Here is a 14,915-nt window from a genome sequence, read left to right on the forward strand (position 1 = left end):
ATGAGATTCTTCTTGATTGTCCTCTGTTTGCCACTCTGGCCCCATTTCGTTTGTCCATTATAGTGCTTTATAATAATATGCTGATACTATTTGATAGGTTTGTCTGTCCCACAAGGCTGGCTGTATTCCAGTCTTTTGGGTGACTGGCATGGAGACCAGCATAGTTTTTGAGTTATATTGAAAGTGGTTTTAAGATATTTGGGTTCTTCAGGTTTGCCAGCTTGGTGCTTTTGAAGGTAAACATTAAAGAGAAACAAGTGGAATCTCAAGGCTGTATGCACACCAGGAAATAGAAGATTTATCTTTTCTTCTAAAAGAGAAGCAGTCTTCTGCAGTTTCTCCACCCTGTGGGGGAAAAAAGAATAACAAGGTGTAGCTATAAGTTTATAAGATCAATTTAAGAAGAAAAATCTGAATTCACCCTCCTTATTCTGACCATGTCATGACTGCTCACAGTGGTGAGTCAGATCTGGGAATCAGTCTTAGCTCCAGGAATCCTGGAGAGTGTTTTTAACCAGACTTGTTTAGTTTATTGTGTTTGTACATCAGTGCTCATGCCTTCAGCAGCTTTCTAAGCAGGGGACTAAATGACCCATAGTCCTATTTATACATCTGCTGTTTCATTGTTTCTGCCTCTTCCATGTATTAAATAATATCCTCTGATTATTTAGCACTTATCGTGTGCCAGTTGTATAGTACACTAGTTGATAGTACAGTATCTTTGGAAAGAATTATCACCATTTTACAGGTAAGAAAAAGATGGGTCAAAGCATCGTCATGAGTTACCCGTGTTCAGTAAGCAGTGGTAGAGGCTGGATTCAGACCATTGCCAGCTTGCCTTCAAAGCCCCACGTTCTTTCTTTGCCATGTTGGTACTATGCCTGGCTTTAGACATCTTTCCCTACCCTTTTATTTATTTGGTGAACAAGCACTGAGTGAAAACTTGAGCTGTGCTGTGATTAACGGCAAGATTCTAGTACATGGGCTTTGTGGAATCTTTGCCTGTTCAGGGACCTGTTTCATTTGCCTCCTTGTTCTAAGCTATGTTTTAGAAACGTGAACTCATAGTTGTTTGGCCTGTGGAAAGATTTTTATTTCAATGATTGGCATTTGTATTTTACAGTGTTTTTTTTTTTTTTTTTTTTTTAAAGTTTTGCCTTGGAAAATTATAAACATACACATGAAAAAGAGAATAGTATAAGGAGCCCTTATGTACCCATTACAGTTCTCAGCATTTTGCCAGAATTATTTCATCTGTTTGCCCCATGCCATTGTTACACCTAACAAACTGAAAATAGGTCCTTAAGTTATAATGGTTTTTTTGACAGGGAGATACTTGGCATGTATTTCACTGGTAATCATGGAACAAATTAGTGACTTGCAGCTCTTGCAGCTGAGGAAATGAGAATCTTATTTCGAGCCAACAAGATTTGAACAAAATACTTTCTTTGATGAATTTGGTGTGTGAGAGGACTAGGAGAATTGGGCCAGTGTATTTAAATCTCTTTTAAAAGCCATGTCTAAAATGTAATGTTTTGCTAATGTTTGTTTTAGACTACAGTAGTTCAAGAATGAAGTACATTTTTAAAATATATGTATAAAATCAGTGTCAGTATTTTCTGCTCAGGTTTGTTTTTGTTTGTTTTTAATGGTTCTTCAGGTTTTAATGTCTGATTTATCAATCTTTTTAACGTAGCTCAGATTAGTCAATCTCTTTTTGTCAGTAGTCTCTTAAGGGTCTTACTTAGAGGAACTCTGAGAAAATACTTGACACACATATTATTGTTACTTATTATAAGTAAAGCCTGGATATAGGAAAAATGGTAACATAAATTTAAGTTGTAAAAATTTTCTTACCCAGCCTTCTCTGACACTTCTTTTCCCCCATTACTATTTTCCTCACAGCAAATCTTAGGAATGTTGCTGAGCTTCTAACGCAGCTGACTTGAAATGATAGCAAGAGAGTACATGATTATTAGATGCTTAAAATGACATATAGATAATGACTTTGTTCAAATGATCATACTAGTTATCCATAGTTACTTTTTTTATAAATTTGAAATAGTAATAGGTGGACCTTTAGGTTACATTAGATTAATAACAGAAGTAACTTCTTATACTTCTTATAGTTTTTCCACGTCAGTTGGTTATTTCCCTCCCTTGCAACTTAGTCAGCTAAACCAGCTGACAAATAGGGAAACTAGTTAGTTGAGGATCTCTGGTTACCATTGAAAATGAAAATTAACTGATAGTGAGATTACTCACATCTTCTTTTCTAGCCGTTTATATAATGATATAATGAAAAGATTTTTGTTCTTTTAGAGTCCCCCTTCTAATTAATAATTACACCAAAGGTTTTAAACTGCCTGAATCACTTAAGATGAAGTTCTATATGAACATATTTTTATATACACTAAACTTTCTTTGTTTTGTTTCCAAAATAAGGCAGTAGTGATTCTTTCAGAATCTTTATTTTGGACCCTAGCTTACCTCTTTGAAGGTTTAGAAGTATAGTAAGTGGTGTATTTTGTGTTACAGCAGCCAGGCATGGCATTATAGTACGTTATATCCTTTCATCTCTGCAACCACATGGGGAGAACGTATTGGCTTTACTCAGATTTTACACGGGGAAACAGAGGGTCAGGAGATTCAGTTGAGTAGTCTGAGAAGAAATAGCATAACCAGTCTTAGAAGGGTGTCTGACGCCAGTGCCAGGTGATCTGTAAATGGGGGAATGAAGAAAAATAAGAAAGAAAAATCGAAGCTTCGAAGAAGGAGAGAAATTAGGCTATCTTAGGGTGATATTATTTTAATGCCTGAAACTTATATATCTTTTATACTTCATAAACTGCTTTTGATTCTCACCACAATCCTATAAGATAGCATGGCAGATATTGTACAGGTGAGGAAACTGAGGTCTGAGGAGTAAGTGTAGGAAAAAGACATAGGTCTTCTGACCCTCACCCTGGGGTCTAATTCTAAGCAAATGGTCAAGGACGAGTCTAACAGAGTGGTTCTCAGCGCTGGTTGCACATCTGAATCTCCTCAGGGGGTTGGGAAGATATTGGTGCCTGAGCCACATCATCAGAGATTCTCACTTAATGGATCTGAGGTGAGACTTGGTCTTTGGTATTTTTATGATTCTGTTATAAGGTCAGGATTAAGAGACCACCCCTCTGATGGAAAGTCTGGTAGTCTGAAAGTTGAAACCTGAGGGTTCTATGGTACTTTGGGCAAGATTGCTTGAATAAGAATAGATATTCACATTCTGCCTGCCTAAGAGTTATTGAAAATAGAAAGGGGGAATTTTTATAAAAGCCCATTGAAAATACAAAAAAGGACAGAACAACATAGCTCCATGATCATTGTCATTAACACTGGGGAAACATCAAAGATGTGGCTTTGTTTAGTTTTTAGTTCTGGTATCCAAAATAACTGTCACTACCGTGTATGCATATAATAAAATAATATTAAAGTTTATTTCATTTCTAATTGGGTTCCTTTCATGAATCTCAGGACAATATACAAATTTAAATCAAACCTAGTGATTACAAAAGGATACAATTGAAAATAGCAGCAAGGATTATGTCTTTATATCTTTATCCCTGGTAACTAACATAATACTTCCCACATAGGAGGTTCCTGTTAAATAATAAATTAATGAACTGAACAGATTCTGTGAAGTTGCATGAGGTTATTGTAAAACATATTAACGTGATTTTATGACACACAAATGTGGAATTAATACTTAGAGCAATTTTATAATTGTTAATACTGTACTTTATCTCAATACCATCTGTTTTCTTTCAGGACCTATATAAATCAGCCTTCTTTTATTTTGAAGGAACATTTTACAATGATAAAAGATACCCTGAATGCAGAGATTTGAGCAGGTATAACTTTCCAAAAATCCTAAAGTCTTTCCTGTTTCTCGTTGTCAAAATAGGGTTATCACCACAAATTCTATTATTGGTCTCTTAAGAATCTTTGCCAAGGAATTATTTTGTTAGATTGTTTTTTGTTTGTTTTGGGGTTAAAAAGTATCTCTCAATTTTTAAAATATTTTCAAAGTTATCTGGTTGGCCTAGGTTATAGTAAGTTAATCAAATTTTTACCCCAAGAAGAAAATTTTCTTACCAAAGACATACATAGACCATTTCAAGATCTTTGCCAGCTATCTAGAATTATTTTTTAAATGTATTATCTGCTGTTTCAGAAATTATAGTAAATCTTGTGTTGAGCCTTAGATACATCTGAAAAAAAAGATTAAATCCCACTTAAACACTTTATTAATCTCTGTTCTTCATGTTTAGGTGATAGTAAATTAATCTTTCACTATTTTTTTCTGCTTGTCCAATGTATACTGTTTGGAGTGGATATGTGTATGTAAGGTTGCTTATGTATATAACATGAAAAATCTATGTCTGACATCATGTTATCTACATAAAAGTATTACCATACTTTTATTATTGGTATCCTGGCAAATAGAGTATATATGTATATTTTTTCTGAGTGTTTATGTAAACTCTTTCATTATAGTCATTTGTATCTATATTCTAATGCAGCAGTTCTCAGACTTGGCCTCCGCACTCCTTTATACTGTAAATAATTGACTCCAAAGAGCTTTTGTTTATGTGGGTTATAGCTGTAAATATTCACTGTATTAGAAATTGAAACTAAGAAATATTTTAAAATATTAACTAATTTAAATAGTCAAGTTACAGTTACCATTAATAACAGTTTTGTGAAAAATAACTTCCAGAACAAAATAAAATAGTGAGAAGAGTGACGTTGTTATACATTTTCCATTCAGTCTGAAGTGATAACACACATCACATAGCCTCCAGAAAATTGGTGTTTATGAGAGAATATGAATTGAAAAGAGTTTTAAGATTACCGTAAAGATAATTTTGACCTCACAAACCTCTGTGGGAGTCTCAGGACCTTACTTTGAGAACGGCTGCTCTAATGGATACAGAAAAATTCAGAGTTCCTTCCTACTTGCAACATGTGTCAGCCACTCTGGTTTTCATTTCAAGTTGGTAGCTGTCCAGTTAATTCGGTGAGCCGGCTTTTGTGAAATATGCAGTTGCAAACCGCTTGGAGCAGTGATACAGCCTTGCCGTTTTCCTCCTCAGAACCATCATTGAGTGGTCAGAGTCCCATGATAGAGGCTATGGAAAGTTTCAGACTGCTAAGATGGAAGATTTCACCTTCAATGACTTGCATATTAAACTGGGTTTTCCATACTTATACTGTCACCAGGGAGACTGTGAACACGTTGTTGTCATTACTGACATAAGGTAAGTGGTAGAACTCAGAACATTTTGTTATTTGTCCTGTTTTCCTTTTCTTTATTTCACAGTATAAAAGCACAGGTAGTTTTGTCTGTTTGAAATAAGAGGAATAAAAGTAATCATCACTGCAGTTTCGTTCAGGAGCAGCAAAAATAACTGCTTACTATGCAGTGACCAACTCTGCATCCATTTGCATCTTCTATTGTTTGTCTTTTGGAAAATCTGTAATAATTACTTTAGTGATTAACCAGTGTGAGCCATTTGAAATGGTAGAATATGCCAGAAACCAAGAAAAATAACTGAAGCTTCTTCTTTGCCTGAGGACAGTGTTTGACTTCTGTGAGTCTCCATGGGCCCCTTCCTCCATTAAAAAATATTAAAAATTATATTTTATGACAGTGCTGGTATAAAGACAAACAATACAGGCTGGATTTTTATTATAAAAAAAGAAATACTTTACTGTTTATTAAGGGGTTAAAAATCTGTAAATAAAAGTAATTATCTTTGTATATTGGGCAGCTATTATTCAGGTAATAGTCATCCGCTTTGTATATCAGATAGGCCCTTTGCTTTGCAAATCTGCAGCTATATTTCTAGGTTTCTTCTCTTTTTGCCAAAATTTGAAGGAGGTAAAAGGGAACTGGGGGAAGAGAAGAGTAATTCTAATATTTGACAAATATGAAGGCTTAATGCTTTGATAAAGATTTAGAGTGGTCAGGAATGAAATAGTCTAAAATGAGATTTAGGGATTAGTTATAAATTTTGTATAGCTGGTACCTCTAATGAATAAGGCTATTCATTTCCTTATTTAGGAAATCTCAATTTATGAAAGACCACTATATAGGAATAAGCCCTGCTCTATCCTTGGCTTGATTTTTTCTGAGAGACGATTCAGATTTTTTTATGGAGCAATGATATACTCATTCTGATGGTTTTAGAAAGTCCCTGCTTCCACTTTTTTGGGGTTTTAGTGACTGGTCTCTAAAAATTTACCTCCCATGCCCTCATTCTCAGGAAGCTACCAGAAGTACTTTACACAAAGAGTAAACCTTGAAAAAGGAACACATGGAATGCAAAGCAGAATAGATAAGACATAAAAGGAACTCTCAGAATGATGGGAAAGGGAAGTCCCAGAATGATGGCTGTAGAACAGACCTAGAGAACAGCTTAGTCCAGAGATTGGAGCAGGACAGGGGATGAAGGAAGCATGTCCTGAGACTGCTAGACCTCCCGTTGGTGTGTAGCCCATTTGGAAAGCATGTTTACCATTCTGTCAGCAAATAGGGAACTGAATTAGTGACAGGTACACTGAAACCTAAGCAAATGCAAACATGAGAGAATTAGTAGCTAGAAAACAAAAGTGTTACACAGTAAAATGAACCTATAGTCAATTCTGTGGTTTAGGGGGATGTTTAATTCATTTGTCATAATTTAAACATTAAATATCTATTTAACCAAAGTTTAGTAGTTCTGCAGAGGGATGTTGAGGAGCTAAATTAAAAAGAGGCAGTTAAAAGAATGGAAAACAGTTGCCTCTAGGGAAGAATTGATGAAGCAAGAGCCAGGAGAGCTCATAAACCTCATAGATTTATATGACTTAAAATTATTTAGGTTTACTTCTTTGATAAAGTGTTAAGTTTTTATAAAATGTTCTGCTTGCTCTTCACTCAAATGAGGGGGAGTGTGCCTCAGTATAAGCATAAGATGGAAGACAGTCGACTTTTTTCTGGTGATCTGAGTCTCCTTACATTTCTTACAGTGTAGGCATATTGCTGTACAGTGTCATTCCTTAAATTCAAGGCAACTTGGAAAAACAATTTACACTTGTTAAGCATTTGCACTGTAGGACTTTCCTAAGGAGTTTTTTAATGTAATTGACTACAAGTAATTTTTATCTTACAGGAGGATTTAATCATTCAGTGCCATTCCATAGTTTAATAGTTGGTAAACTATTAAAAGTTTATTAATCATTTTCTGATGGTGAAGTTAATATATTGCTACCCTTTCTTACTAAAAAAAAGAAAAATCAAATTTTATAATTATCAGGGGCCTTTAAAATACTGTTGTGCATTCCATTCATTTTTCAGATGAAGAATCTGGGGTCCAGCATGGTTAATGGATTTATCCAAACCCACTAAGCTGATTAGTGGCATAGTGAGAACTGACTCCCACTTAAAATTTCTGAATTCTGACAGCTAAAACTAAAGTCCTACCAATTCACATTATAACGGAAGCCAGATTTGGATTTTAATGAGAGCTCTTTTAATAAAAGAAGACCCATGTTTGTAACACAAAACCACTTAATCTAGGTAAAATAGCACTGAGTACACTTGCTCAGACTGTGTACTACGTGTTGAGCAAAGCAGGGATTCTCTGAAGGAGTACATTCAAGAAATGCTGCCTACAGTATTTCCCTCTTAAGAGTCATAGTGCACATGGCCATAAAGGGATTTGGGAAGTTTCCCAGGAAAGAAAACATGGTTTAATCCCAAATACTCTTTTGGAGAAAGTGTTTTGTGGAACACAATAAATTGAAAAATATACCTACCGTTTTCTTAATTTTGAGGTAAGGATATATTTCATTACGGATCACAAAAATTTGCACTACAATATCATCATTTATTTTTTCATGTACAAAAGGCTTGTGCATCATAATGACTGCCTGGATAGGACACTCTATCCCCTTCTTATCAAGAAGCATTGGCTCTGGACCAGAAAATGTTTTGTTTGTAAAATGTACACAGCTAGGTAAGTGATTCTGTTTTTTTCCTTGAAAAGTATTGGTTTTTAGCAGTCAAGTACTTTAGATTTTTGGTATTTCAGTTTTTTTCTGTTTTGAATTGAGGATTTACACTCTGGAATATGAATAATATAAAGGGTTTTATCTAGTAGGAAAGCAGTACAAACAGTAGTACAGATCAGTTTAGTAGGTTAGAGCCATGTTTTAGACGATAAGGAATTATGTATAATGGAAGTCCAGGGATTAGGTCAAACTTTAGTTTGGTTGATAATTTATGCTGGATGATGTATGTCATCAGGGAGCCATATTCTTTCTGCCTCTTGTTAGCAGTTTACAAAATTGGCTTCATCCACAGCTTCTCGATGATAAAAATAACACTGCATCTCATTTTTAATGAGGTCAAAATATGGTTTCATAAAATTTTGTGGTTTTGCATGTTTAGATTTTGTTTTAACTGTGGCTCAGAGTCAAAAAGCCATTTAGACGAAAACGGAAGAATTTAGTGTCATCAGTTTGTTTTGGGTTCCCCACCACAGTGTTTTTTTTTGGTTTTTGTTTTTTTAAAGTAACTCTCCCTGGCTTGGCTCTACTTTTTTTTTTTTTTTAAAGTTTAATTTTTATTTATTTATTGATCTATCCATGGGTGTGTTGGGTCTTCGTTTCTGTGCGAGGGCTTTCTCCAGTTGTGGCAGGTGGGGGCCACTCCTCATCACGGTGCGCGGGCCTCTCACTATCGCGGCCTCTCTTGTTGCGGAGCACAGGCTCCAGACGCGCAGGCTCAGCAATTGTGGCTCACGGGCCTAGCCGCTCCGCGGCACGCAGGATCCCCCCAGACCAGGGCCCGAACCCCTGTCCCCTGCACCGGCAGGGAGACTCCCAACCACTGCGCCACCAGGGAAGCCCTTTTTTTTTTTTTTTAACATCTTTATTGGAGTATAATTGCTTTACAATGGTATGTTAGTTTCTGCTGTATAACAAAGTGAGTCAGCTATACATACACATATATCCCCATATCTCCTCCCTCTTGTGTCTCGCTCCCACCCTCCCTATCCCACCCTTCTAGGTGGTAACAAAGCACTGAGCTGATCTCCCTGGGCTATGCAGCTGCTTCCCACTAGCTGTCTATTTTACATTTGGTAGTGTATATATATGTCCATGCCACTCTCTTACTTCATCCCAGCTTACCCTTCCCCCTCCCCGTGTCCTTAAGTCCATCCTCTACATCTGTGTCTTTATTTCTATCCTGCCCCTAGGTTCATCAGAACCTTTTTGTTTTGTTTTGTTTTTAAGATTCCATATATATGTGTTAGCCGTACGGTATTTATTTTTCTCTTTCTGACTTACTTCACTCTGTATGACAGACTCCGGGTCCATCCACCTCACTACAAATAACTCAGTTTCGTTTCTTTTTATGGCTGAGTAATATTCCATGTATATATGTGCCACATCTTCTTTATCCGTTCATCTGTTGATGGACACTTAGGTTGCTTCCATGTCCTGGCTATTGTAAATAGAGCTGCAATGAACATTGTGGTACATGATGCTTTTTGAATTATGGTTTTCTCAGGGTGTATGCCCAGTAGTGGGATTGCTGGGTTGTATGGTAGTTCTGTTTTTAGTTTTTTAAGGAACCTCCATACTGTTCTCCATAATGGCTGTATCAATTTACATTCCCACCAACAGTGCAGGAGGGTTCCTTTTACTCCACCACACCCTCTCCAGCATTTTTTGTTTGTAGATTTTTTGATGATGGCCATTCTGACCGGTGTGAGGTGATACCTCATTGTAGTTTTGGTTTGCAGTTCTCTAGTGATTAGTGATGTTGAGCATCCTTTCATGTGTTTGTTGGCTATCTGTATACCTTCTTTGGAGAAATGTCTATTTAGGTCTTCTGCCCACTTTTGGATTGGGTTGTTTGTTTTTTTGATATTGAGCTGCATGAGCTGCTTGTAAATCTTGGAGATTAATCCTTTGTCAGTTGCTTCATTTGCAAATATTTTCTCCCATTCTGAGGGTTGTCTTTTCGTCTTGTTTATGGTTTCCTTTGCTGTGCAAAAGCTTTTAAGTTTCATTAGGTCCCATTTGTTTATTTTTGTTTTTATTTCCATTTCTCTAGGAGGTGGGTCAAAAAGAATCTTGCTGTGATTTATGTCATAGAGTGTTCTGCCTATGTTTTCCTCTAAGAGTTTGATAGTGTCTGGCCTTACACTTAGGTCTTTAATCCATTTTGAGTTTATTTTTGTGTATGTTGTTAGGGAGTGTTCTAATTTCATTCTTTTACATGTAGCTGTCCAGTTTTCCCAGCACCAGTTATTGAAGAGGCTGTCTTTTCTCCATTGTATGTTCTTGACTCCTTTATCAAAAATAAGGTGACCATATGTGCATGGGTTTATCTCTGGGCTTTCTATCATGTTCCATTGATCTATATTTCTGTTTTTGTGCCAGTACCATACTGTCTTGATTACTGTAGCTTTGTAGTATAGTCTGAAGTCTGGGAGCCTGATTCCTCCAGCTCCGTTTTTCTTTCTCAAGATTGCTTGGGCTGTTTGGGGTCTTTTGTGTTTCCATAAAAATTGTTAAATATTTTGTTCTAGTTCTGTGAAAAATGCCATTGGTAGTTTGATAGGGATTGCATTGAATCTGTAGATTGCTTTGGGTAGTATAGTCATTTTCACAATGTTGATTCTTCCAATCCAAGAACATGGTATATCTCTCCATCTGTTTGTATCATCTTTAATTTCTTTCATCGTCTTATAGTTTTCTACATACAGGTCTTTTGTCTCCTTAGGTAGGTTTATTCCTAGATATTTTATTCTTTTTGTTGCAGTGGTAAATGGGAGTGTTTCCTTAATTTCTCTTTCAGATTTTTTCTATTTTTTCTATTGAGATGATCGTATGGTTTTCATCCTTCAGTTTCTTAATATGGTGTATCACATTGATTGATTTGCATATATTCACAATATGCTTTTCTAAATGATCAATAGGAAAACATGATAAATCAGTTATCAGATCAAAATGGAAATCAGGGGATGTCAAAACAATCCATGGGATGCAGAATTCAGATAGACTGAAAAATATCATTTTCACTTAATGTGACATTTCAGGTCAAAAACCAAAATCTCATTTGAATAATGTTGCCCATATTCCCATTTGTATATACTCTGTAACATTTTAATCCTAAATTCTAGGTTAAAAACCTGGAGTTTTTACAGTGAGGTATCACCTCACACCGGTCAGAATGGCCATCATCAAAAAATCTACAGACAATAAATGCTGGAGAGGGTGTGGAGAAAAGGGAACCCTCTTGCACTGTTGGTGGGAATGTAAGTTGATACAGCCACTATGGAGAACAGTATGGAGGTTCCTTAAAAAACTAAAAACAGAACTACCATACGACCCAGCAATCCTCCTACTGGGCATATACCCTGAGAAAACCATAATTCAGAAAGAAACATGTACCACAATGTTCATTGCAGCACTATTTACAATAGCCAGGACATGGAAGCAACCTAAGTGTCCATCGACAATGAATGGATAAAGAAGATGTGGCCCATATATACAATGGAATATTACTCAGCCATAAAAAGAAATGAAATTTATTTGTAGTGAGGTGGATGGACCTAGAGTCTGTCATACAGAATAAACTAAGTCAGAAAGAGAAAAACAAATACTGTATGCTAACATATATATGGAATCTAAAAAAAAAAAATGGTTCTGACAAACCTAGGGGCAGGACAGGAATAAAGATGCAGACGTAGAGAATGGACTTGAGGACATGGGGAGGGGGAAGGGTAAGCTGGGACCAAGTGAGAGAGTGGCATTGACTTGTACCAAATGTAAAATAGGTAGCTAGTGGAAAGCAGCTGCATAGCACAGGGAGATCAGCTGGGTGCTTTGTGACCACCTAGAGAGGTGGGAGGGATACCCAAGAGGGAGGGGATATGGGGATATATGTATATGTATAGTGGATTTACTTTGTTATTCAGCAGAAACTAACACACCATTGTAAAGCAATTATACTCCAATAAAGATGTTAAAAAAGAAAAAAAAGCTGGAGTTTTCAAGTTAACCAGTACTAATTTACCAGTTAGAAAGATTAAGCAAAAAGTTTATCAAGTCTGTAGTATCTAATATTATGCATTTTCAAGATGGCCTATTAGAAGAAAACATTTGTGTTTATGTTAACAGTTATTTGAAGGATAGGTATGTCATGGCAAGTATGTGATGCTTTCAAGTATGGATTTACATTCTTTTCTACTTACCTTTAAGGAGAAGTCTTTCAGACAACAGTTGTCCTTTTGCCTTGTGGAGTATTGGTAGTGATATGTCTGTATGTATACATGTGTATACAAAATTATATAAAGGACTATATAAATAAGCTAAAATAAGGCAATAGTGGGAATGTTATGTATACATATTATTACAGGTCATAACTACTGCAGCATATTAAAGCATGAAAAAGTCGATTATAATAATATACATCTTTTTAAACTACAGATGGGTGACGAACAATGACAGTTTTGCACCAGAGGACCCATGTTTCTTTTGTGATGTTTGCTTCCGAATGCTCCACTATGATTCAGAAGGCAACAAACTGGGGGAATTCCTCGCTTATCCTTATGTTGATCCTGGAACCTTTAGTTAATATCAAAATGTGTACCCTTTACTTCCAAGAAATGCCAGTGAGGAGCAGGATCCACCTGAAACAATCAGCTGAAGTTACCACCCCAGCAAAGAAAGTTCAAATCACAGGTCTTCTTATTAAGCAACTTAAATGTGTTTAAATGTTTTGAAATATATTAAATTATTTTAATATTCCAAAGTATAGTTTTTATTCAGTGCTTTTTTGCCCATTTTTGAGTTGTCTCATTGATTTGTAGGAGTGCTTTATGTATCCTGAGTACAAATCCTTTGTCAGATACAAGTATTCTGGTTTTCTCCCAGTCTGTAGTATGCCTATTCACTCTTTGTCCAGAGGGCTTTTTGCTCATCTGTCATTATACATCAAGTGATGGAAGTGTTTTGAAAATTCTTTGAAGAATGTGAGCGCTACACCTTGTACCATGAGGCTTCCAAGGTAAAGATCCTTCAAATATCTGTAATAAAAATGAGGGAGAAGTTAAGAATAAAAGCAGACTATTTAATAAATACAATATTAAGAGTAGCTATTGTGTAATTTAATCTTACACTGAGCGCTTTTGTAATGTTAGGTTTTGTTTTGGTAGAAACTAGGCACACTTAACACTTCAGAAAGACTCACTACACGAATAACGAATGTATAAAGATCTTGAGTATACACTCATACCTTCACAGAAGTAACTTAAACTGAAGCTTCATTTCTTGACCAGAAGTTTTTGGAATCACAAATGCTATTAGTTTAAAATGTATGCCAATTTAATATTTTTATGATTTAAAGAAATAGATTTTATCTAATATGACCAATGAATGGACATGGGAAATCAAGATCCTATGGATTGCTAGCTGTGGAGCACGATTCTTAGGCAATAATACACAGCATCCTGTATACAAAAACGCAATTGTTTTTCTATCCCAGCTCTTCATTCTTCTGGTTATGATAGTCTAGTTATCCTATTCTCATTCTGGGCCAAAGGGCAACTTTGATAAATTCTGAAGTCTAGCTCCGTGAGAGAAAATTGTAGCTACCTATATTGAAATGTTTTCTGGAAATCTTTTTTGGTGGAAAATTTAATTCTGTTTAATACTTTTAGGAATGCTGGAAAAATATTAAACAGAATTAAACATTTTAAATGTGTTGTACTTAAATTTCACGTTCTCTCTTCTAGGTTATATTTAAATTCGGCTGAATTCCACTTTCCCTGGATGGCTAAGAACATTTACCATATAAATCAAAAACTGATGAAGCCTAAAAGACTGTGTGTTTAAAAGGTTGACAGTGAAATGTTTTATGGACTTAAATGCCACATAAGTCAATTAAGTCGATTGGTATGTAGAAGACAAGGACCTGTTTCTAGCGGTGAGCATATTCACTGATTCAGTCAATACACCAGAAAATCAGCATAAGGAAATAAGAGGTCCCTCCATGGCTGGCTGGCTGTTATTGCCTGCATGTTTACTTTCATGTTTCCAATGATGCTGAATTAGAACAGATTGAAAATCCTGCTGGAAAACCAAAGATTTATCTAATTCTTTAAAGTTCCACAGGTAAAAATGAATTTTTGCTTCCTTTATTTTTAAACTGCATTCCTTATAGGTCTTCCATTAGTATGCAAGGGTCTGTTTACTTTTATTTTCATCATTTCATATCTCAAAACAGCAAATTCCAGAAAGTGGATTGTCACAAAGCAGCATTAATCCATGCGTGGTACCAATCAATTTATTTTACTGGCAAAGAAGGCTGTCAGTTAAAACATTACTGCTATTGAAATTCTTATTTTGTTCTTCTTTGAGATTATTCTTCTTCTGGTTCTTAAGGTTAACTTCTTCACCGAAGTTACAAAGGCTCAGATACCCTTCTATTATCATTTCCTGGTGCGGTCTAAAGGCCTACCATATTACTCTCAGAACTTGCCAATGTATTGCATATCAGTTATACAGGTCTCCCACTACGTTCAACTCAAAAGAAACCCCTAACTTTGAAGTAGGCATATTTAAGATGTTTTGAATCAGGGATTTTGTAGCTGTAAAATTCAGTTTTAAACACATGACAAACTACAGTCAACATTTTATCTGAAGAAGGCAAATATGAAAATGTTATGAACTTACTAATCAGCATCCTCTGTAGTTAGAAATGAATGGAATTTTGATATACTAGTGGATGGACAGGCACAAAATGATTACCTAGAAAAGCAATACCTATTTTAGGCTTCAGTATCCTTTAAGGATAATTTGACCTTTCT

At 35.7% G+C, this 14,915-nt stretch overlaps 1 protein-coding gene across 2 annotated transcripts in view; it reads left to right on the forward strand.

The window, feature by feature from the left end:
* The window catches only part of SNAPC3 (small nuclear RNA activating complex polypeptide 3), a 35,920-nt gene extending 23,058 nt beyond the window's left edge, over positions 1-12,862 (forward strand). The window contains exons 6-9 of one of the 2 annotated variants that reach the window (XM_082467971.1): positions 3,811-3,893; positions 5,139-5,303; positions 7,938-8,045; positions 12,535-12,862. In XM_082467971.1, the coding sequence (XP_082324097.1) occupies positions 3,811-3,893; positions 5,139-5,303; positions 7,938-8,045; positions 12,535-12,682 (504 nt within the window). In that variant the 3' untranslated portion in view covers positions 12,683-12,862. Of the gene's footprint in view, positions 1-3,810; positions 3,894-5,039; positions 5,304-7,937; positions 8,046-12,534 lie in introns of those variants that run through there. The other variant, XM_082467972.1, reaches the window with a different exon arrangement.
* Positions 12,863-14,915: the final 2,053 nt, after the last annotated feature.

The sequence above is a fragment of the Balaenoptera physalus genome (genome assembly GCF_965194825.1).
Source record: "Balaenoptera physalus genome assembly, chromosome: 7".
NCBI lineage: Eukaryota > Metazoa > Chordata > Mammalia > Artiodactyla > Balaenopteridae > Balaenoptera > Balaenoptera physalus.